The 25,900-nt window shown below is 39.2% G+C and overlaps 1 protein-coding gene across 2 annotated transcripts in view; it reads right to left on the bottom strand.

Annotated features, from left to right (window-relative positions):
* Nucleotides 1–3,840: 3,840 nt before the first annotated feature.
* lrrc61 (leucine rich repeat containing 61) overlaps nucleotides 3,841–25,900 on the bottom strand; it is a 31,302-nt gene continuing 9,242 nt past the window's right edge. The window contains exons 4-9 of one of the 2 annotated variants that reach the window (XM_072282241.1): nucleotides 16,482–16,542; nucleotides 16,280–16,365; nucleotides 15,481–15,546; nucleotides 10,726–10,794; nucleotides 4,497–4,619; nucleotides 3,841–4,360 (exon numbers count right to left, since the gene is read on the bottom strand). In XM_072282241.1, coding sequence (XP_072138342.1) covers nucleotides 4,275–4,360; nucleotides 4,497–4,619; nucleotides 10,726–10,794; nucleotides 15,481–15,546; nucleotides 16,280–16,365; nucleotides 16,482–16,542 — 491 coding nt within the window. In that variant the 3' untranslated portion in view covers nucleotides 3,841–4,274. Of the gene's footprint in view, nucleotides 4,361–4,496; nucleotides 4,620–8,752; nucleotides 8,919–10,725; nucleotides 10,795–15,480; nucleotides 15,547–16,279; nucleotides 16,366–16,481; nucleotides 16,543–25,900 lie in introns of those variants that run through there. The other variant, XR_011889612.1, reaches the window with a different exon arrangement.

Raw genomic sequence — 25,900 nt, 5'->3', positions numbered from 1 at the left:
TTTCCAGAATGCAATGATGTTCCTTTGCAAATTTCTGATGCTGAATTTTGTGGTGAGGGCGCAGGAAAGGTTTTCTTCTGATGACTCTTCCATGAAGGTCATATCTGTGCAGGTGTCGCTGCATAGTAGAACATTGCACCACCACTCCAGAGTCTGCTAAATCTCCCTGAAGGTCTTTTGCAGTCAAATGGGGGTTTTGATTTGTCTTTCTAGCAATCCTACGAGCAGTTCTCTCGGAAAGTTTTCTTGGTCTTCCAGACCTTAACTTGACTTCCACTGTTCCTGTTAACTGCCATTTCTTAATTACATTATGAACTGAGGAAACGGCTACCTGAAAATGCTTTGCTTTCTTCTTATAGCCTTCTCCTGCTTTGTGGGCATCATTTATTTTAATTTTCAGAGTGCTAGGCAGCTGCTTAGAGGAGCCCATGGCTGCTGATTATTGGGACAAGGTTTCAGGAGTCAGAGTATTTATAAAGCTTTGAAATTTGCATCACCTGGCCTTTCCTAACAATGACTATGAACAAGCCATAGCCCTAACAAGCTAATTAAGGTCTGAGACCTTGGTAAAAGTTATCTGAGAGCTCAAATCTCTTGGGGTGCCCAAACTTTTGCAGGGTGCTCCTTTCCTTTTTCTCCCTCTAAAATTGTACAAAACAAAAATAGTACACTAATCTTGCTTAAAATGTTGAAAAGAATGTTTCATCTTTAACTTTATGACTTTTGGAGATCAGTTGATCTTCTACTCACTTAATTATTCACAGTAACAGAAATTTTGACCGGGGTACCCAAACTTTTGCATGCCACTGTGTATATGTGCAAAAGGAGAGCAAGAAAAGAAAAAAAAAAGTGAAGTAGTGTACATGGGTTCATTGTCCAGTCAGAAATCTGATAGCAGAGGGAAAGAAGCTGTTCCTGAAATGTGTGTGTGTCTTCAGGCTCCTGGTAGCAATGAGAAGAGGGCATGTCCTGGGTGAGGGGAGAATTTAATGATGGATGCAGCTTTTTTCAGGCATTGTCTTTTGAAGATTCCTCAATGCTGGGGAGGCTGCTGCCCATGGTGGAAATGGCTGAGTTTACAAGTTCCTGCAAACTTTTCAGGTCCAGTGCTGTGGCCCCTCCATACCAGACAGTGATACAACCAGTTAGAATACTCTCCAGAGTATATCTGTAGAAATTTGTGAGTTTTTGGTGACATACCAAGTCTCCTCAAACTCCTAATGAAATATAACCATTGTCAGCAAATTATAGTGGGTCCGGGTCCTTACTTAGGCAGCAGTCATCACCTATCTCTCAAAACACTTCATTACAGCAGATGTGAGTGCAACTGGGTGATAGCCATTGAGGCAGCTCACCCTGCTCTTCTTGGGCACTGGTATGATTGTCGCCCTTTTGAAGCAGGTGGGAACCTCCGACTGCAGCAGTGAGAAATTGAAGATGTCTTTGAACTCTCCCGCCAGTTGGTTGGCACAGGTTTTCAGAGCCCTAGCAGGTATGCTACTGGGGCCTGACGCCTTGTGAGGGTTTACCCTCTTGAAAGATGTTCTGACATCAGCCCTTGAGACAGATCACAAGTCACCAGATGCTGCAGGGATTCACACTGTATTTCAAAGCTTGCATAAAAGATGTTGAGTTCATCTGGAAGTGAAGCATCACAGCCATTCACAGTGTTAGGCTTTTTGCAATTCCTCAGTTTAGTCTCAAACCTTTGCTGTTTCTACCTGGCTCTCCTAATTTCTTGTCATCAAGAATTTCACAGGTTCCCTTTTTAAAGTGTCTCTGGAATTGCCTTTTGCCACTTTTTTAAACAATGTTCTAGGTTAATTTTAAATTACTCTTTGAAAGGATTGTTGATCACTAGAATAGTTCTTTTGCCAATTACTTGAATTGTCCAGTCAAAGACTCCATTTGATTTCCTTTTCAATTTACTTCTAATTACCTGCTGCATCATTAATAAACTGAAATATAATCAATTTAGCATTGAGTTCCTGATGATAGTGACTGTAGAATTAACAATGTTTTACCTAATGAATATAAAACCACTTTGGTCTGTAATAGCTTACTCATTCCTAGTCAGGCCACAAAGCATAAAATGTTGAGCATCACTGTTCATGCTTTGAACAGCACAATCCAGTTCAGAGCTCTCAGTTATCTTGCAACCAAGAAAAATTTGCAGGAAGAAGCGGTTGAGTGGTGTCGCAACACAATCTTGCACTCAATACCAGTAAGACTATGGAATTGATGGTGAACTTCAAGAAGGTGAAGTCGAGAGAACGATGTTTCAGTTCTGATGAAGGGTCTCAACCTGCTGAGTTCCTCCAGCATTTTGTACGAGTTGCTTTTATAATTATAGTTAAGAGGCATTTGGACAGGTACTTGGAAATAAAAGGCACTGGTAGATTAATTACTACACACAGGCATCAGCATGAGCATGGATAAGGTAGACAGAAAAGCCTTTTTCTGTGATATACGAAGTCCATGTTCTTTATTCTGCAGTTTAAATTCCCTTTCTATTAAGGTTAGCCTATTGCTTGCCCTTCTAATTGTTTTGATGCGTATTTCTACTGCTTTCAAAGACTGAATTTTAGAAGCTTGTATTTAACACTTAAAGCCAAGCAGTGGCATTCACCCATTTTGTCAAGCACCTCATCAACAGCTTAGCAAGTTTCACCACACAGGTCAGGCAAATTGCGGTTAGCTCCCAAGAATGATCAAGAATCATAATTTGAAAGTTGAAAAGACGCAGAAGCTATGCTTTTTGGGGATAACATGATAGTTGGAAGCTATCAGAGCTTTATCACTTCAGATACAAGTTGAACCAAAACAAATCCATTATATCTGATTTTATACGATATTAATAATACGCATGTAGCCCCCCCCCCCCCCCCCAGCCAAGCCTCAGGGTCTCTTGGCTCGCTGTCGTCTAGGGAAACAGCCCTCGGCCCCGCCAGACTGGGTAATCAGTTTATGTGGATGCTGTGTGATGTACCCCACCCCACCCAAATAACAGACAATACACCAGATACGATTAAATGATTTACAGTTTGTAGATATTACTGGAACTATATAATTAATAGAGAATAAAATATAAAAGGAAAATAAAAGGCGCCACACTTATCAAAGTTCAATCACTTCGTGCTCAAACAGTTGGAGCTCAGGACCCTTCTTCTTCACCCTGCGACCCCTCGGACCACCTCGACCGGCTGCCTGGGACCAACAACGGTGGTCGACCAGATGCTCCACACAAGTCCGTCTCCTCTCCTCGCCGAACGCCCCGCTTGCAGTCCAACTCCGTTAGCAGACTCACAGCACCTGGTCCATCCTCTATCTCTCTCTCCCGCCTTCTGCCCCAAGATGCCGCACATACAATATCTTCAGACACACCAAAAGCATAACAACTATCCCAATTTGTTTGTAACACCTTTCTTATCAGTAACGTGATCCAAACAAACTGCTAGCGGGAGGACTTTCTTAGCAGTTAACATAACAAAGAAGCCCTTTCAATTATAACATAACAAAGAAGCCATTTTAATTATACTACGCAGTGACATTAAAAAAAACACCTTACACGGTAGTTCTACTGAAAGGTCATTAACCAAACTGATAACGCTGTATGCCTCTCTCATAAACCTGTCCAGTCTTCTGATTATAATCAGAATTTTCAGTAAGCCATGATTTGCAGTTGCATTGTGGAATATGATCTCTGTAGCACTCTTCAGGAAGCATTTAAATAGCTTAAGATTGCATCTTTTGTGAATGTATTGCTCACTGTGGGATTAGTATTTTGGAATACAACACCAGAGCCAATAGCTACAAATCACTGTTCACTTGGTCAAAATATGTATGAATAAATAGTTTATTTCAGTTGAATTAATAAACTATGCTTACATAAGTATAGTGTATTACAGTAGTCAGTGCTTTGAAGAAGGCACATTTAACAGTGCACGAGTTCGTTTAGAAGGCATAAAGATGGACCAGCAGGCATATCTGTCTGCTGGAATTGAGGTGGTAAAACCCAGTTCAATTCAGCACGTTATACATCTTTACTGGTTAAAGGATTTTGTTTTCACAACTTCGGGTGGCATATATTCCACCTGTATAGAAGCATACAGAAAACAACCTATAGTAGAAGGATCAGGCCCTTCCTTTACTTTCAGTAACGACTTCATTATAAAGAAATGATTTAGGTGATGTGTCAGTATAAATCTGTGGCCTCTGTTTCAGTATTGCTCAAGTTTCTGGAAGTAACTGCTGTTATTGCCATAGGTGTTTGCTTAATTCATTTTCCTTAGCGTCCTTTTGGTTTTTGTAATGACATCAGCAGCCTTACTGTTGAGCTTTCTGCATTCATTCAAAAGTTCTAAGTATTAAAAAAAGAGTAGCAATAAGAATCATTCATATTCAAAATAAACGGTTTGAAAAAATAATTTCTACTTAAATCTTAATCAATTGTTCCAAGTTCAAGTTCAAATTGCTGTAGTCAAGGGAACTCTTACCATAAAACTGTTCTGTAACTTCAGCAGTCTGTGTTTGCTGCACTGGCTGAAGTTCCCAGTAATTGTCCTCAACCCATTTCTTAGGGCCAAGTGGTACATTAAGAGGAGCATTGCTGTCAATTACTGGAAAAAAAAGAACAAGAATTTATATGAACAGTTTTCACAGTCTAAAGATATCCCAAAAAGAATTACTGCCAATAAAAATAGCTTATCTGTTTTAATGTCTTAAGCATTACAGACAATTTTCACAACTTAACTTCGCTGAAACTCCCTTGCTCATTTTAAAATTACGCTGCAGCATCCTTGCCTCTCATTTGAGAAAACAGATAGGGGTCATTTAATAATTCTGAAGATGGTACTCCTGACAATACAGTGCTTGTTCAGGACAGTACTGTACAGGTTTTCAGGTTATAAAAATCTGAAGCCATGACCTCTTACAGCAGGCAACAGCGCTTATTTTCTGAGTCAGAGAAAGCTGCACAAGAAAACACCTGTATGATTTTTTTTTGCTTTGTTAATATGCTGACAATAAACTACATAGCATACCACAGGAATACAATAACAATGGAACTTACATCTCTATGTGTCATGTTAAAATATGACATTTCCATTTTAACTAATTACATTAGTCTTTTTAATTGATCAACTCCTGAGGTTAGAAACATTAAACAGGCCCCTTGGCTCACTATGTCTGCACCAACTATGATGCCAAATTAGCCCAGTTCTATCTGTCTTTACGTGGTCTGTAACCCTTTATTCCCTGCCTGCGTATGTGTTTGTATAAATGGTTTATAAACATTGTTATTGTATCTTCTCTGGCAGTGAGTTTCAGACTATGTGAGAGAACATACTTTGCAAATTTACTTTCAATTTTCCCCTCTTTATGCTCTATTATCTACTATATCTATGCCTTTCATAATTTTATACTGTATACCATGGATTTCAGTTAATTAGGCCATTGGTTAATTGGGGCAGCTACTTATTTGAGACAACTCTTAAAGAACAAAAACTGATCGAGAAAATAGCTGGGATTCCCTTTGTTTATTTGGGACACTATGCCATTGTCATAAGGGCGGTGGCTGGGAACAGACCCAAGTGCAAGACACAGACACTGAAGTACTAGGGACAGGGCGACAGCAAGGACATGGATAAGAAAACTAGGAACCTGGAACAGGACTGAACAAGGGAGCTAGGAGCCCGGGCTTGGACTCCGAGCCAGAGACTGGACAAGGACCCAGTACCTGGGTCTTGCCTCTGGCTTGGGCCCCAGAACTAGGCAAGGACGAGGCAGAAATCTACAGGCTTGAAGTTCGAGGCTAGGCAAGAGACAAGGCGAGGTTGGCAAGAGGCTGGAGACTCGAGGCGAGGCGAGGCTGGAGACTCGAGACTTGAGGCGAGGCTGGAGACTCGAGACTTAAGGCGAGGCTGGAGACTCGAGACTTGAGGCGAGGCTGGAGACTCGAGACTTGAGGCGAGGCTGGAGACTCGAGACTTGAGGCGAGGCTGGAGACTCGAGACTTGAGGCGAGGCTGGAGACTCGAGACTGGAGACTTGAGGCGAGGCTTGGCAGGCTCCTCCTGGGCAGGGCACGGATCACCACCTGACAGAGGTGAGGGACAGGAAGGGACAGAACCAAACCTAGGTAATGGCAAGACAGCCTGGCTTACCTGGGCAGAGGCAAGGGACAGGAAAGGAGCTAGGTACAGAGTGGCTCCAGGACCAGACAGCAAGGCAAGGCAAGGCCACTGGCAAAGCAAGGCAAGACGAGAACTTCAGATGAGGCGAGAGTTACTAGCAACACAAGGCAGGGCTTCAGGCAATGCAAGGCGAGACAGAACTTGAGGCGAGGCAAGAGTTACTGGCAAGACAAGGCAGGGCTTCAGGCGAGGAAACAGAAGGCAGGGGAAGGGATACAAGGAGTAAGGACAAGAACAATCCAGCAGCCACGCCCTGGTCTCTGAAGGTATTTATGCAGCCAGCCCCAATTAGCATCAGCTGCCTCAATTAGCTCAACAAGGACAGAAACAGGGTAGAAAGGAAAACCTGGAGCAAGGGTCAATGGACCAGACCGTGAACCGGAGTATGGATTTCATGGACCGGACTATGACAGCCATTTAATTGAGACAGGTCACTATTGTCAAACAGTTTTTAAACAGCATCAGAATTTAATGGGTACTTTGCATCAGCTTTCACTGTAGGAAAACACTAGCAGTGTGCCAGAGGTCCGTGAGTGTCAGGGAGAGGAGTGAGTGCCATTGCTATTACAAAGGAAAAGTGCTCAGCAAACTCAAAGGTCTTAAGGTGGATAAGTCACCTGGACCAGATGGACTACATCCCAGAGTCCTGAGAGAGGTTGCAGAAGAGATAATGAAAGCAATTGTCATGATTTTTCAAGAAGCACTTAATTCCAGGAAGCAACAAGCAGGGTGGACAGAGAAAGCACAAAGGATGTCATTTACTTGGATTTCAGAAGGCATTTGATGAGTCGCCACACATAAGGCTGCTTAACAAGATAAAATCCTATGGTTTTACAGAAGAGATATTAGCATGGATCGAGGAATGGCTGACAGGCAGGAGTCAGCGAGTGGGAATAAAGGGGACCTTTTCAGGTTGGCCTCCAATGACTAGGGGTCAGTATTGGGACCGCTACTTTACGGATTGCTTGTCAATGATTTGGATAATGGAATTGATGGCTTTGTGGCAAATTTTGCGGATGACATGAAGATAGGTGGAGGGGTAGGTAGTACTGAGGAAGCAATGCGATTGCAGCAGGACTTAAACAAACTGGAAGAATGGGCAAAAAAGTGACAGATGGAATACAGTGTTGGGAAACGTATGATAATGAATTTTGGTAGAAGAAACAATAGTGTAGACTATTATCTAAATAGAGAGAAGGTTCAAACATCAGAGGCGCAGAGGGACTTAGCAGTCCTTGTGCAAGACTCCCAGAAGGTTAATTTACAGGTTGAGTTTGTGGTAAAAAAAAAAGGCAAATGCAATGTTGACATTTATTTCAATGGGAATAGAATATAAAAGCACGGAGATAATGCTGACGCTGTATAAGACACTAGTCAGACTGCACTTGGAGTATTGTCGACAGTTTTGGGCTCCATATCGCAGAAAGAATGTGTTGTCATTGGAGACAGTCCAGAGGAGGTTCACCAGGATGATTCCAGGAATGAAGGGGTTAACATATGAGGAGTGTTTGGCAGTTTTGGGCCTGTACTCACTGGAATTTAGAAGAATGCGGGGGAATCTCATTGAAACCTACTGAATGTTGAAAGGACTAGATAAGGTGGATGTGGAGAGGATGTTTCCTGTGGCGGGGGTATCCAGAACTAGAGGGCAAAGCTCAAAATTGGGGGCGGGGGGGAGGGTGAACTTTTAGAACAGAAGTAAAGAAGAATTTTTTTTAGCTAGAGAGTGGTGAATCTGTGGAATGCTCTGTTACAGATTGCGGTGGAGGTCAAGTCCATGGGTGTATTTAGGGTGGAAGTTGATCATCGGTCAGGGCATCAAAGGATATGGCCAGAAGGCAGGTGTATGGGGTTGAATGGGATCTGGAATCAGCCATGATGGAATGGTGGAGCAGACTCGATGGGCTGAATGGCCTAATTCTGCTCCTATTTCTTATGGTCTAAGCTAGGCAGTTGGAAGGTGCATCAAAATGAGGATTTATTTTCATAGTGATAAGTCAGTTAGATTTGGAAGAGCTATTGAAAGGACAGATAAAATAGGTCCTACATAGTGTCAGGCCAATTTTAATAGACATAACAGAGAAGAGAATAGGAAACAGCCACTTTAAGGGAGGCTGTTGGGAGATCTTCAGAAAGGAAATTCAAGGGATTAATGGTAAAAATATTCCCACAAAGTGTATGACTATCAAATCTCGAGCCCCTTCCTTGACAAAGTATATAGAGGCAAGAGAAGTTATAATAAGCCAAGTTTACACTATACCAAGAGCTTAAAACAACAGAAAATGTTCAAGTGTGATAGAAAGCCTAAATAGGAAATAATGGAGGAATGATAAAAACCCATAAAATGTGTAGATACTATATATATAAACAAAGAGCACATGAACCAAGGAAAAGAATCTGACTGTTCACAAAAGAGGAGAATGAAACCTTGTTGCAGTTACAAGAATTGATCGAAATAATGGCTAGGATAAAGACAGGAAAAAAAATTACAAGTATATGCATCTTTGAAAACTGATATACAGTATTCACAGGCCTTGATACAGGAGAACAATGCAGCACCTGGTATAAACCCATGCAGTTCCATACAGGGAGAACATGCAAATTCAACAGACAGCCTCCGATCAGGATTGAACCAAGGTCCCTGAAGCTGTGAGTTCTTGGGAGTAAATAGGACAAAACCTTTTCCTGTCTTCATTTTTGTTTTTTCCATTATAAGTTCCCATAACTGTAATTACAAAACTGGTTAATGGGACCTCAGCTCAAATTAAATCCAGAGAAAAAACATGCAAGGCAACCTTGCACCAAACTCAAGGAATGATTTCACATTATCAGATTGTTCGGAAATTATCCTAAGAATTACAATAATATACATGCAAAGAGGCTGGTATTGTCACTTGATGATTAAGATTTTCACAAGCAGATCAGTGTAAAGCACACATTTTGGCATATTAAAATGAGCTATTATCAGTTAGGAATTAAATGAAGGTTAGATGCTGTTCTGCATGGAGGTGCATTACCATTTTTGGAAGTCGCCAGTCGGTGGAGTTTTCGATATGTCCAGGTTTGGCCTGAAGTCAGATGCCTCTGGGGTGTGGCCTTGTGTGGCCCCGTGGACACAAACCCTCAACAGTGTCACAAAGTTAAGCAAAGAGGGAACCAGAACATTGAAGACAGCGCTCTGTACTTCATGATCAATCACTCTCTCTCTCTCTCTCGATGGTGAGTGAGAGTTTGCTGTCATTTCTCGAGTTGGGAAACTCAAAATAAAAAATGCTTCAGATTGACTGTGATATGAAACCACAACTATTTGTCTCACCTCTCGCTGTGGAAGAAATGATATCTGTCTCTCCCTTGTTAGTGTGAGAGAGAGAGAGAGAGAGAGAGAGAAACTGTAGGATGTCAAAATGTTGGAGTGAACAGTTAGTTTTGGAAGTACATGGTCTCTCTTTGTTGCCTGCATGGTGGTGGTGGGAATGCTGATGCTTTATGCAGGAATAAGTGAGGGGAGGGTTGACACTGCTCGCTGCATCTTGTGTGTGGGAGGGGCTAGGGGGCTTGGGGTTCTTAAATTTTTCTGTCATTCATTCTTAGGGGTTTTCTCTTCTGTTTCAAGGATGTCTGCAGAGAGTCAGAATTTCACGTTGTATATGTATAAATTCTCTGATACTAAATTGAACCATTGAACATGGGATAAAAAAAGCACCATCAGCAAGAAATGATTCTGCGCATTTCATAGGGACCTTTAAGCATAAAACTGTAGGGGTCCTCACTGATGGAGCTCACAACCACATTCCTGCCCTCCTCAAATGGGAAGGGGACTCCATTCAAAGAATTATCCAGATCACTAGAGAATACTAGTGCACAACTATGGTGAATGAGTTACCCTGTTTTTCAAAAACATATAGCGAGGGGAAGATATTAATAACAGGGCAAATATGTCTTCTGGTAAAGACAGACCAGTCCAAATGCATGAATCTTAAACAAAAAACAAAGATAGATAGTTCAATAAGGAATGAACTGCAAGAATCCACCAAAAGAAGGGGAAAAATGGAATGCCATTCAATAAGCATCGAATTTCAATCTTGGCCTCAATAGATACACAAATACAAGCACTTAAACTACAAAAAGAAACTTCTTTTCATTTGCTTAAGTAGGCAGCACAGCACATATCAAGTGTTTCCTCCACACGTTATATTTTCCTTGTCAATTTTAGTTTAATTAGCACCCCTCAGTTATTTGGAAGTCTATCTATAGACTTACTGTGAGTGATATCTAAAGTAGCCATTTGCAAATTACAATTGTGGAAACATAAACAAAGAACATTTCAAAAACCTAGTGAAGCCATCTAAATGATTTCAGAGTAAATTCATTATCAGCATGACATTGGGAAAGTCAGACTGGACCCTAGCATTGAAAAGCACATACATAATTCAAGTTTAATTCTGTCCATGATTTACTGTGTGTACTCACTTTAGTATGGAGTGAAAATACAATTTAAAGTTACAATCAAAACAAAAAAAACGCTGTCAAACCTTTTAAAGAGCTGTCAATATCTTTACACAGTCGGTACAAATCACTGCCCTTACCCATCACCCTCTCTCCTGTGAATGAAACAAAAACAATTATGATTCTTTTCATTTATTAGAAATAAATACATGTAAAGACAATTTATAACATGGTAATACTTGATAATATGTGGTAATACAAAAAAAAACAAACATTACACAATTAACAAATTTTCTCAATGAAAAACTATCTACTATTTTCCCGGCATATATGATGAATAAACACTTCTTGGGCTTCCAGCCAGTTACAGGTATCAATTATAACTGATATTTCGATGACAGACTCTGCCATCTTCTTCAGGGATGATACCTGGGTATGTCTTGACCAGTGGTATTTATATCCCCATAGTCTGTCCCTTCTGATTGGTCAGCCCTCATTCAGTTAGGTTTTCACTCTCCTACCTCGTTTACAATCGAATTCCAGTTCTTACCTAGAGTGAGATCATCGTCTTTGTAAAAATTCTTTTCCTCTAGTTTTATTTCAATGGCTTCCTCTTTCAGGCGGCCCCAAAGCTATTGACGCAGCACAGGAGTTTTGTGCTGTCGAAATCAATCCTATGGCCATTGCAAATGCAGCGTTCTGCTACCTCCGATTTCTCTGAGTAACCCAAGCAGATGCACCTCCTGTGCTCCTTGATGCGTGTTCCTATTGTGCGTTCTGTCTGGCTGATATACACTGCTCCACATTCACAGGAAATCCTGTAAACACCAGCTGACCCAAGTCCCAGGTCATCTTGACCCGCATAAGCTGGGACTTGAGCTTCCTTACGGGTTTCTGGACGGTATTAATCCAGTATTTCTTTAGGATCCTGGCAATCATTCCAACTACTGTGCTGTAATGGCAGCTTTTGGTAAAGGAAGCCATTGAATTAAAACTACAGAAAAGAATTTTAACAAAGATGATGGTCTCACTCTAAGTAAGAACTGGAATTCAATTGTAAACAAGATGGAGAGCGGAAACCTGATTGGATGAGGACTAACCAATCAGGAGGGACAGACTACAGGGGTATAAATACCACCAGTCTAGTCATATCCTGGTATCATCCCTGAAGAACGTCTGTCATCGAAATGTTGGTTACACTTGATACCTGTAACCCAGCTGGAAGCCCAAGTTTATTAGATTTGCTCAACGTTAAAGATAAGTTTATAAAAATAGTTCTCTTACAAGAACTGCACCAGCAACATCTTAATAACTGAGAATTCATTTACAATAAAATCACTAGCATCCCAGTTTACTGTTCAGGTCCTGATTTTCATCCATCAGATTCCATACTGATCACACTGCTATATGAAGACATTTGGCAACAAGTCATCCCTCAATGTAATGAAAGACAAGTGACAAAGGAAAGGAAAGTTTGGTGCTCCATTTTTAATACCAGTCAGAAAACAGGGACAAGAAGAACTGAGCATCAAGTAGAGAAAATATACAAATTCTTTTTAAAATTAGTAGAATATTCTTTCACCTTGCAAAATAGTGAGCAACTTCAGAAAATAGTAAAAATCACAGTCAAGTAGAAGCTTGTTTGAAGAAAAACAAAAGATGTCAGTTGACCAATGTTAGCAGATTTTAAAAGGACAATCTAATCAGTTTTCTAAATTCTGAATTAGGAATGTAACAAACAGGGTGATAAAATGGACTTAAGTTGATACAGTGGTTTTAGATTTCTAGAAGACATTTGACAACAGCTACATTAGAGCAGTGGTTCCCAACCACCTGGCTGCAAAGCATGTGCTACTGGGCCACGAGGAAACGATATGAGTCTACTGCACCTTTCCTCATTCCCTGTCACGCCCACTGTTGAACTTGAATGCACGAGAGACCATTACCCACGTGAGGACATCAGTCGGTCATTAACCTACAACTAGTCGATGAGTAAAAAACAAACGTCGCTTGAGAGTTTCTTTGGAAGAGATGGTAAGGGACATAAATGGCCTAATGCTGATGATAACGCAGAGACAGCTGAGGCCGAGACTGCAAAAAAAGGAAAGCTTCCTTCAACAGAAAATAGGACGAGTCGTACATAAAATATGGCTTTATTGCGACTGGTGACTCACACACTCCAAGCCCCCTATATGTGGTATGTGGAGACAAGCTGTCTAATGAGGCAATGAAGCCCTCAAAACTGCTTCAGAACCTTGAGTCCAAGCACCCTGCACTTAAAGACAAACCCGTTGAGTTTTCTGAACGGAAAAAACGTGCGCAAGTGGCACAGAAGCAAGTGCTGTGAGCCACCACCTCCACAAATTCTGCTGCTCTGAGAGCGTCGTATTTAGTGGCTAGCTGTATTGCTAAGGCTAAGAAGCCTTTCACTGTTGGTGAAGAATTGATTCTGCCTGCTGCCAAGGACATGTGCCGTGAACTGTTGGGAGAAGCTGCAGCTAACAAGATGGCACAGGTTTCTCTTCAGCTGCCACAGTTTCAAGGAGAATCGATGACATAGCGGAGGACATCGAAGCACAGCTTTTGGAATGGCTTAAGGAGTCTGGTTTCACTACCCGAGTCAAAGAGGTTGCTCCTCAATGCCAGTCTACACACTGTGTCACACACTGGGAAATGCTGGCTAGCCGAAAAATGTCAGCTGATCTTAACAGCGTATTGAGTGACATTGTTGAAGTTATCAATCACATCAAAGCAAAAGCCCTTAACTCACATCTGTTTGAGCAGCTTTGCGAGGAAATAGATGCAGAGCACAAACGCCTTCTCTTACACACTGAAGTCAGGTGGCTATCAAGGGGGAGAGCCCTGGCCAGGGTTTTTGAGTTAAGAGAGCAGCTACAGAGATTTCGTTCAGGAAAAAAGTCACCACTGGCAGCACACTTCAGTGACGAGGAGTGGATAGCAAAACTCGCTTATCTGTGTGACATCTTCAACCTGCTCAATGAACTCAATTTGTCACTTCGGGGAGAATGACAACTGTCTTCAAATTGGCAGATAAAGTGGCTGCTTTCACAGCCAAACTGGAACTGTGGGGATGGCGAGTGGACAGGGGCATATTTGACATATTCCCAACATTAGCTGGGAATTTGGGAGAGACTGAGGCTGCACCGTCTTTCTGACAGCTGGTGCGCGATCACCTAACTTCGCTGTCGGCAGAATTCCAGTGTTACTTCCCAACCGCAAATGACCCAAGACGTGCAAAGGAATGGGTCCGTGACCCATTTGTGAATGTCCCCGGTGAATCATCCATGTCAGCGCGAGAAGAAGATCAACTCCTCGAGCTTGCAAATGACGATGGGCTGAAAAGTATGTTTGACATAACATCTCTGCTGGCATTCTGGATCAAAGTCAAGGCTGAATATTCTGAGACAGCCACGAAAGCACTGAAAACTTTGCATCTATTTCCAACATCATATCTCTGCGAAGCAGAGTTTTCTGCAATGAATGCAACGAAAACTAAATTGCGGAATAGACTGGACATAAGGAACCCCCTTATGACTTATAATTGACATCACTATATTCATGTGAGGAAAATATGTGCTGTGTATTTAATATTAAATTCGTTAGATAAACCCTTTTAGAAACAAAAGTCCCTGATAAGGGACTTATAGTTGATTTATCACCTATATTCGAGTCGTGATAAACCCCTCTCCCCCGCCCCCACCTCTGGAGACTATTGTCAATATTAAACCGGTCCGTGGTGCAAAAAAGGTTGAGGACCCCTGCATTAGAGGTCAGTGCACAAGAATTATTAAGTTGTAGGTTATACATTGTCATAGATAATGAAATGGTCAACTAGAGAAAACAGTTGAGATGAACAAATCATTTACAGATTGGCAATCAATTAATGTGGTGCAATGGGGGGGATTAATGCTGGGACTTCAACTATTTGCAACTTATATTAATGATTTTGATAGAGGGTGTTCAATTCTTCCTGACTCCATTTCCATACTAGTACCAGAAATTTGGCACCAGATTTTTCTTTCTTTTATCACTGGTTCTTCTTAGAACTAAAGAGTTTCAAGGGGATTTGACAGCAGTATTTAAAATCATGAAGATTCACTGAGAGAAACTATTCCTACTCGTGAAAGGGCATTGAGCCATAGGGTATTGAATGAAGATGACTGACAAGGGAACCACGAAGAGAATCTTTGCTTTTATATACATGCAACAAGTGGTTAGGGTTTGGAATGTACCACCAGAATTTGATTCAACTGTAGTGTTCAAAGAGGAACTGAACAGATAACTGAAAGGAAAGAAACTGCAATGGTAAGGGAAATGGAATTAGCTGCATTTGTTTCACATAGAATAGTAAGGATGCAGTAGGCTGTATGACCTCCTTTAGTGCTGTAACCATTCAGCAATTTTGTGAACATTAGGACATTAAAAAAAGTTAAAATCTGATATGCATTTGAAATCATATTTATGCACTAAATTTAAAAGTGATTAACACTTAAATAAACATAATAAAAATACAGTACCTTTTGCCCTACACCATGTGTCTCTCATTCACTTGAATGGGAATTGTCGTGCATGGTCAGCAGACAGGTTTTCCAGCACAAAGAGTCAAGAAGCCTGCATATAACTGTGCTGCAGTGTTGGGACTTTAGATGAGTCCAGAGGTGACTGTGGCAAGGCAGAAAATGCTGCCTATCTGTATTTCTATGGGGATGTACAGATAAACTCTAGCATTCATGCTGGTATTGGGGAAGATCTGTGCCAGTATCTCAATCTCAATTTCTTAAAAGAGAAACTTCAATTTCTCAATTGTTCAAATTACTCACCATCTAATACCTTTATGTTTGGGAACATGTCCAACATTGTGCTCGAATATGATGTATTCATACACACTGAAAACAAAGACTTACAGTCACATCTTTCTGCAGAAATATTTGCATTTGTAGTGTTATAAGAGTATTAACTCTGAGGCAGCAATTATGCTATCCTATAAAAGCATTTTAACATTTCACATAAAATATATACTGCATCTACAAGAAGCATTACATGGTGATCAAATACCTTTAAATGAATTTGCCCTTCCTTTAACCTTGTAACATTACTAAGAGGCGAGACACCATAAATAATAGAAAACCTGTGATTTATTCCATGCCTTTGCACTAATGCAGATCTGCAATTTACCCAGGCCAGAAATTAATCTAATTCTCATCTAATTATTGCACTGCCTTCAAGGATGAACAGAGTTACAATCTTGGGTGTTCCCAAGTGCTTTATGTTCAATGGGATAAAGGAAAATACGAATCCAGTTTATACACAGGATCTCATAAATATCAGTGTGATAAATGCCTTCAGTAACGTGTATTAATGAATGGATAGCTTTAGCATCCAAAAGAATTCCCTTGAGGTAGTATTGTGGGATTTTGCAGCCATCAGGAGGGATATGACGACTTATTCAGTTTATTATCTCATCCCTGAAATGCCAAATTTCCCATATTATTGCTGTCATTACTGTGGAATACTAGTCTAAGTTTTACTCTCAAATCTCTATTGAAGGGCTTAGATCCAAATCCTTTTGACTTGAAAGGTTTCGATATGAACTGAGTCACAGCAAAGATAATGAGTTACCTGGATTACTAAAACCGCAAACTGCATCTTTCAATCGAATCGTATCTAGTTTCTTCAGCTCAGTTATTGAACGGAGGACATCAGCACTAAAGAGCAGTGCAGATATACAAAAATTGGCTTGATATATTTTTTTAAAAACTTACAACTGCTGAAACAAGTATTTCTGTCAAATAGGGACTGCAAACAACTTTTACACACTCACCTGCTGATTAGGTTTCCTGCCAAATTGAGGCTCTGCAAATTTTCACAGAAATACAGAGGATCTAGAATGGAAAATAAAATTTGATTACATTTGAAGACAGAAAAATTGAAAGTGAAGACCACATATTCTCTATCCATGATGGCTTCAACACGCCTGAAGTTATCATCCCCAGACAGAGGAGAAAGCTGTACATTTAAATAACCAAACACTTAACAAAAATTAAATATAAAAATAAATATAAAAAGAGAGTATATTTTTGCTATGCTGGAATGCATCGTCAAAATAAAATACTTTAGCACAAAACATTAATTCTGTTTCCCCTTGTATTAATGCTTTCTGACAATGTTGAGTTTTTCCATCATTTTGACTTTTTAGTTTGTTTCGGACTGAAGGTGGCACTGCTACATCATTTCCAATGGAAGCATCAATTGCACGCTGGGCAAAGTTTCAAACACTTCTATTTGCTGCCCTTAGTGTAAACCAGACTCTTGGGTACACATCATTAACATGCGACAAGTGTAAATTGCATTTCCAAGAGAAATATATTATGAACCATAGATTTAAATTCTTTATTGAATATATATTTCCAATGAAGTGTTTTTAAAACCAAAGGCTCAAAAACATAGATATAAACTTACTTTAATTAGAGATCAGGGAAAATTCATATTCAACACTTTATTAAATGTGCAGCTCATTTTACATTACTGCCGTCAGTGAAGGTCTGAGATCGACAGAGAGCAACGTGATTTTATTTTTTTGAAAGTATTTTATTGAGACAAAATTGCTCTAGGTGATACTACTACTACTACTACTACTACTACTACTACTACTACGTCGACTCAAAGGCCCAGGGGGCCGGCGCTGGGCACGATGACGGACTCCCCACTTCTCCCTCTCCCTCATCAGTGTGTTCCATTCATCTACATTAGCCGCGCCGCTGTCTTCTGGGATTGTGTTGACCATAGTCTTGGGAGGGCGCCCAGGGTTCATCCTCCCGTGCTTGGGCTGCCATATGATGACTAGGTTGGCAGGTAGCTCGGGGTGGTGTAGACAGTGCCCCACTAGTTGCAGTCTTCTCGCCTCAATTTTAGTGGTGAGCATCGGTAGGTTGTTATAGAGCTCGACGTTTGTCATGTACTGTTGCCAACTCACGCCAAGAGCTCTAGATGATGAAATATCCTAATACAGACAGATTACTATGAAAATATTAACTATCAAATCCACACAGCAGAAACAAGACACTATATTCATCTGTGCTAGCCCTCCATCAACATACACATACAAAGGTCCTCACATATTAATTTCACTGGCCCTGCATCCAGATTTATATATTCCCTTCTTCCTTATATGGAGTGTTCCAGTGCTATCTAATTTAACCACCAAGCACAAATTCCCACTATCTCAGCACCCTCTGAAAAGATATTTGACTTAAAACATGACTAACACTTCCAACAACAGCTCACTGTAGGAAGGTAGAGAATCACTAATCTATGTCAGTGTTTTATACAGTTCCTGTTCCTAACTCTTCAAGTGTTGCAATTGACCATAAGTACAGCACTGGTATCCTATTGTACCTAGCTGTAGAAAATAATCCAGATATCTTCTTGATTGTGAAAGCGACCTGACTGAATGTAGTGCATGAACTATACCATCGTGCAAATATCGCAGGTTCAGAATGTTTAACAATATGATCCAGATGCCTCCAATTTTTTAAAAAAAGTTATAATTTTGAAGAAGTTATAAAACTTAGAGTGGAAAAGAGCATGAACCTGCACAACCAAGCTTCTAGTTTTACTACTCCATTTTTCATTATGAAGATGTTGCAAAATTGTACAGTCCTTACCAATTAAAAATATTGCTTTGAGCTGCAAGAATTGAGGAACAGCTAAAAACATTTAAATTAATATAGCTGCTTTGCAACTTTAGCTTAGCCCAAAAACCATTACAGCCAATGTAGCAAGTTAATATCCCATTGCAAAACTTGTCAACCACACACATTCCAAAAAGGGGATTAGTGAAGGATTAGTGATTATGGGTAATACAGTCAGTGTGGGCTTGCAGGGCTGATGGACTCATTACTACTTGACTTTCTGACTCTTTGACCCACCATCAGCAACATTTTAATGACCAAATACCAGATAATGTTAGCTGAAGGATTACATTTTTGTCTAGGACAAAATGACCAATGAACCAGTTCTTCTTCAACCTAGTGCCTTGAACTCTTTTACATCTACCCAGAGTGCAGAGAAATCCTTAATTTAACCCTTCAACTGAAAGACAATCAATCACCTCAAATATTGCTGTAGCACTCGTTTATTTCTCTGGAGTTACAACCTATGCTATGGACAAAAGGAAAAAAAAAGACATTTTTGGTGGAGGGGCACATCATTAGACATTGTAAACTGTCCTGTGATTAGGCTAGTGTTAAATAGGTGGATTGCTGGGCAGTGCAGTTTGTTGGGACAGAAGGGGGCCTGTTTCACACACTTTCTAGATAAAATAATAAAAAACAAATGCTTTTCCACAGAAGTTTTATCACAAACTCAGTTTATTATATTCCTCATTTCAAAAACTATTTCCAAATTAAATCTATTTTTCAGCTGCATTTAAAAAACCTAATCTCTGATATTCCCTTGTACAAGGGCATGTGGAGTCAGGGCCAAACCATATGTATTTCAACACAAATGATCATTTGGACTTGACAAATACAAACACATTACTGTCTGCAGATCAGTCTTGAAACACAATTTGTGCTTCCTTTCTTTGAAAACAAGATGGAAGCTATATGCTTCCACTACAGATATGAGATTGCCAAAGGTCCAAAGTCCCAACTACAATTATTACTATGTTATTTGGTCATGTTTGCCGTCTTCAACAAATTTCAAACTGAAAGGCACCTTCCTATAAACCAATAAAATCCCTGAGTCTGAAAGAACAAGGGAGGAAAATGGAAGGTTTCTGCCTGCTCAGGCAGATATAAAAGACTACTTGCCACTTGTCAAGAGAGAATGCAACCACCCATCCTTGACATTCAATTACAATAGTATGTCCAAATCTCGTCATCAATATTCTACAGGTCAACATTGACCAGAAACTCAACTAAACCAGCCACACTGTTACATACCTCAAAGAGATCTTGTGATTTTCTTGTGAGAATGATGTAATGGTCTTTTGGAGGTCACCTGATGTAATTTTCCCACCGATGTGAGGTCACGTGATGACATGTTCACCACGGGTATAAAAGGGAAGACCTCTGGTGACGCAGTTAGTTTTAGTTTTCCAGCTAGAATGTTAGTCAGAGTCTCCGTTTCCGTTGCGTATGTGTTTTATGACACAGTTTCATTTTGTAAAACGGAGTTTTATGTTCTATTGTAAGATACAATAATGCTGGATTGGCATTTACCCTTTCTGCCAGCTTTGTTGATGTACCTTTTCAGAAGTATGGGAGAGTGAAGACTTTATCGAAGTACAGGATATGAAGGATTAAGAGAAGTCGGGAATGTTCGGCAGTTTAATAAAGGATCGACCTTATTGAGTCTTCGTTGAAGAAGTAGCAACCTGCATCAAAAATAACTCCTGCTGAAAGAGCAAGGTAGTTCATGCAAGGTGCTCTCTAGAAATTAAGGTCAGTTGTTTTAAGCCGTTTATTTCCTTTATAGTGAATCCTTTGGACAGAACCAGCAGGAAAGTCGCGTCTATGAAGAAATCCTTCTCCAGAGAAGTCTCTCCCAATTGAGTGTATAAATCCGTAGGACTTTCGAATTTACCACTTTAAGACCTGTATTTTGACTTTACCGCTTTAGGAACTGTTTTCGCATTTATCGCTTTAAGAATCAGTACCGAGTGACGATTTGTTGAACTGCTGTTAACTTCCAGTTAAGATTTTTGTTTGTTTTTTATTGTTTATTCGTGTTTCATAAATGTTTGCTTGTTTTTATATAACCTGTCTCGATTGATATTCATTGTTGCCGGTTACGTAACATAATTTGTGGGGGCTCGCCCGGGATCTTGTTCCAAAATTTTGAGTTTAAATGCTGGTTTAATTGTCATTCTGATTTGGACAGGGAAATACCTGACTTTTTTTTGTTTGATTGGTGCGTGAGTGGTATTCGGCAGCAATGGATGTTGACGAGTTTATGAAAATGCCAAACCCGGAGTTTTTAGAGAATGCAAGATAACCTGTTGTATTGGAGATTGCTAGGAAGTTGGATATTAAGCGAATTATGAAGGGAACCACGAAGGGAACCACAAAGGCCTTAATTCAAAGAAAAATCACTGAGCATTATATGAGTTTGAAAATATTTGATGATGAGGTGTTAGATAGGTTTCCAATGAGTAATCTGGAAATATAGTTACATCATGAACAGATAAAGTTTGAAAGATTTAAAGCAGAAATGGCCAAAAGAGAGGCTAATAAAAAAAGGGAATTTGAAGAAAAAGAGCAAAATAAATTAAGGGAATTTGAAGAAAGAGAAACTGAAAACCAGAGGGAATTTGAGTTAGAGATGGAGAAATTAAGGATGGGAAATCAGTCTTCTGGTTCTAAGAAACAGTTTATTGCTAGTCGTGAGGTTATTTTGGCTCCTCCATTTAATGAAACTGAAGTGGACAAATATTTCCAGCATTTCGAAATTGTTGCTCTGAGTTTAGGGTGGCCAAAAGAGCAATGGCCAGTGATGTTACAAAGTGTAATTAAAGGCAAGGCACAACAAGTTTATACAGCTTTAAATGCTGATCAAGCACTGGATTATGATATTGTTAAACAGCATATATTAAAGGCATATGAGTTAGTTCCGGAAGCGTATAGAGAAAGATTCAGAAATTTGAAGAAATTGATGGAAAAAACTTATGTGGAATTTGCCTATGAGAAATCTGTGTGTTTTGAGAGATGGGTTTCCTCTAAAAATGTGAATGGGGAGTATAATAAATTAAAAGAGTTGATTTTGCAGGAGGAATTTAAAAGAAGCATTCCTGTTGAAGTGAGAACATACTTAAATGAAAGGGACACTGTTAAATTGCAGGAGATTGCTAAATTGGCTGATGAGTATGCTTTAATTCATAAGAATAAATTTTCTCCAGGTAGAACTTTTAAGAGCAAAAATAGCACAGAGAATCAAGGTAAACCAGAAATTAAATCTGAAGTTAGTGAGAGAAGTAAGGATGAAGGGAGACATGTGGAGGAAAGACATTTTGGTATTATTTGTAATTATTGTAAGAAACCTGAATATGTAGTAGCTAACTGCTTCCGATTGAAATGGAAAGAGAAAGAAGCGGTCCCAGATGCTTGTGTGCAGCATATTGAAACACCTGTAAATTTACAGAGTTTGATAAATACTATGAAGATATGTCAGAGTCTGACCAAGTTAAGACGGGATATGAAACTTTTATAACAGAAGGATTTGTATCCTTGAAAGAAGGATCCAATTCAGTACCAATAAGAATACTTAGAGATACCGGAGCTTCTCAATCACTAATATTAGACAGTGTGCTAATGTTTAGTGATGAGTCTCACATTAGTGAGGTAAATTATATAAGAGGAGTTGGGAGTGCCCTTATGCCAGTACATTTACATAGAGTAAATATAAGGTCAGGATTAGTTACAGGGGTTGTTAAAGTAGGACTACAATCCAGTTTACCTGTGAATGATGTTTCTCTTTTGTTAGAGAATGACTTAGCAGGTGGACAAGTTTTTCCTGAAGTGCATTTGACAATAAATCCTAATTCTGAGGAACCACAGAGGGATTCTAACACAGATTCTTCCTGTGTTGTAACGACAGCTATGGCTAAAATGACTGATGTACAGGATGAGGTTGTTACCCATGACTGTTCAGCTCCAGATTCGAATTTTGAGGATATGTCAGAAACTTTCTTACCAACATTATTTGATCAGGATTTTGGTAGCAAGTCTGACCATGATGATTTGTCTTTATCTCGGAAGGAGATGATAGCAGAGCAGGGTAGAGATCCTGAGATAGTTAATTAAAGGAAAAAGCTCTTCCAGATAGTGAAATTGAAAACGTGCAGTAGGATATTATTTTGAAAAGGGAGTATTAATGAGAAAGTGGAGATCGCCTATAATTCCTGCTAGTGAGGAATGGGAAGTTAATCATCAGGTAGTAGTTCCTAAAGTTTACTGAAATGAGATTTTAACTATGGCCCATAGTATTCCTTTGGGTGGTCATTTAGGTGTAAAGAAAACTATGAACAAGGTTTCTAAACATTTTTATTGGCCTAGTTTAAGAAAAGATGTGGCGACATTTTGTAGAACGTGTCATATGTGTCAAATTGTGGGTAAACCTGATCAGGTTACTCCAGTGGCCCCACTGCAACCAATTCCAGTATTTGGTGAGCCATTCTCAAAAATCATTGTAGACTGTATAGGTCCATTGCCAAAAACTAAAACTGGACATCAATATTTGTTAACTATTATGTGCACAGCGCCTAGGTTTCCAGAGGCAGTACCTCTTAGGAATTTAACAGCCAAAACTGTAATAAAGGCTCTTATAAAATTCTTTACATATTTTGGGTTGCCTAAGGAAATACAATTGGATCAAGGTAGTAATTTTATGTCTGGATTGTTTCAGCAGATAGTTTATAAACTGGGAGCAAAACAGATTATCTCATCAGCCTCTCATCCAGAATCACAAGGATATTGGAGAGATTCCATTCTACATTAAAAACTATGATTAGGACATATTGTGTGGAAAATGAAAAGGACTGGGATGAAGGTGTACATTTACTATTTTTTGCAGTACGAGAGGCAGTACAGGAATCATTAAGTTTTAGTCCTTTTGAACTTGTGTTTGGGCATAGAGTTCGAGGACCTTTGGCCTTGTTGAAGGAACAGTGGATTAATAAAGAGGTACACACTAATTTGCTAGATTATCTTTTAAAATTTAAAGAAAGATTATATAAAGCTTGTTGCTTGGCAAAGGAAAATATAAAATTAGCTCAAGAGAAGATGAAGACTTGGTATGATAAGGAAGCTAGAATGAAGTTATTTAAGCCTGGAGATAAGGTGTTGGTTCTTTTCCCAGTGCAAAAGAACCCATTACAAGCTAAATTTCATGGTCCTTATGAGATTAAATCTAAAGTAAATGATGTAGATTACGTGATAAAAACCCCAGATCGAAGAAAGCCAACACAGCTGTGTCATATAAATATGATAAAACCGTATTATGAGAGAGAAGATGCTACTATGACTATTGTGATCAATAATGAGTCTGATCTTTCTAAAAACTTAATGGATGATTCATCTAAAACTCATTTTAAACCCAACATTATTTCAGCCAGGTTACCAAATTCAAAAATTCTAGAAAATATTGATGAAAAATTAGCTCATTTACAGCCAGAGCAGAGAGAGCAGATGAAACAGTTTATTTTTAAATATAGAGATTTATTTCCAACATTCCTAGAAGAACCACCATAGCTTCACATGATGTAGATGTTGGAAACGCAAAACCCATAAAACAACATCTGTATCGAATGAGCAGGGAAAAATGTGAACTTGCTGAACAAGAAATTAAGTATATGTTAGAGAATGATATTATTAGACATTCTAATTCGAATTGGAGTTCACTGTGTGTTACGGTGCCTAAGCCAGACAATAGTATTAGGTTTTGTACAGATTACAGGAAGGTGAAGGCTATGACAAAATGATGCATATCCAATCCCTAGGGTAGATGATTGTGTGGATAAAGTTGGACATGCCAAATTCCTTACAAAGGATGATTTGTTAAAAGGTTATTGGTGTGTTCCATTGACGGATAAAGGTAGAGAGATTTCAGCATTTGTAACCCCATCTGGGTTATATGAATATAATGTTCTTCCATTTGGGATGAGGAATGCACCAGGTACTTTTCAGAGGATGATTAATAGTGTGATTCATGGATTAGAAGATACAGATGCTTATATTGATGATTTAGTTACAGGAAATAATACATGGAAAGCACAAATTACTGCGGGGGAGAAACTATTTGAGAGACTTTCAAAAGCTAACTTAACTATTAAATTAGCTAAAAGTGAATTTGGTAATGCCACAGTGCCTTACCTTGGTTATGTTGTGGGTCAAGGAAAATTAGCTCCTGTTCAAACAAAAGTTCAGGCAATTTTAGAAGTACCCACTCCAACTGGTAGAAAAACTCTCAGAAGATTCTTGGGTATGGTAGGATATTACAGAAAATTTTGTAAGAATTTTGCGAGTATTGCTCTTCCATTAACTAATCTCCTGAAGAAAAATGAAAAGTTTGTTTGGACAGAGTCTTGTCAGGAAGCATTTGATAAATTGAAAACTATAATACGTAGTCAACCTGTACTAAAATCTCCTGACTTTGAAGAACCATTTTTGTTAGCTGTAGATGCTAGTGATGAAGCTGCAGGAGCAGTGTTACTTCAAAGAGATGATGGTGATGAAGTTGATCATCCGATAGCTTACAATTCTAAGAAATTTAATGCCCATCAAAGAATTATTCAACAATAGAAAAAGAATTATCTCTTGTTTTGGCTTTACAACATTTTGAAGTGTATGTTAGTACTACTCATAAACCACTCACAGTTTATACCGATCATAATCCATTAGTGTTTTTGAGTAAGATGAAAAACAAAAATAGAAGATTATTAAATTGGAGTTTAATGTTACAGGAGTATAATATTTTGATCACTCATATTAAGGGTAAAGATAATGTGATCGCTGATTGTCTATTTAGATGTTAAATGTACAATGAAAATTTTTTTATGGAGTGGTATTTTAACATTTGTAACACTCCTACTGTATATTAGTTTGTAAAGTGCTGAAAGATAAGACTGTATATATATTGTGTATGTTGTAAATTTTATACCTTTGTTTTTTTTTGTGTAAATTGTTAATTGTTAAAATTTGGTTCCTTAAGAGACCAAAATTTTTTTTTGGAGGAAGGTGTTACATACCTCAAGGAGATCTTGTGACTTTCTTGTGAGAATGATATAATGGTCTTTTGGAGGTCACCTGATGTAATTTTCCCGCCGATGTGAGGTCACGTGATGACATGTTCACCACGGGTATAAAAGGGAAGGCCTCTGGTGACGTAGTTAGTTTTAGTTTTCCAGCTAGAACATTAGTCAGGGTCTCTGTTTCCGTTGCGTATGTGTTTTATGATACAGTTTCATTTTGTAAAACGGAGTTTTACGTTCTGTTGTAAGATACGATAGTGCTGGATTGGCAGTTTACCCTTTCAGCCAGCTTTGTTGATGTAGCTTTTCAGAAGTATGGGAGAGTGAAGACTTCATCGAAGTACAGGATATGAAGGATTAAGAGAAGTTGGGAATGTTCGGCAGTTTTAATAAAGGATCGGCCTTATTGAGTCTTCGTTGAAGTAGTGACCTGCATCGAAGATAACTCCTGCCGAAAGAGCAAGGTAGTTCATGCAAGGTGCTCTCTAGAA

This window comes from Mobula birostris, chromosome 18 (assembly GCF_030028105.1).
Source record: "Mobula birostris isolate sMobBir1 chromosome 18, sMobBir1.hap1, whole genome shotgun sequence".
Classification (NCBI taxonomy): Eukaryota; Metazoa; Chordata; class Chondrichthyes; order Myliobatiformes; family Myliobatidae; genus Mobula; species Mobula birostris.
The sequence above is the reverse complement of the archived record's forward strand: the minus strand, read 5'-3'. Positions and strand labels throughout refer to the sequence as shown.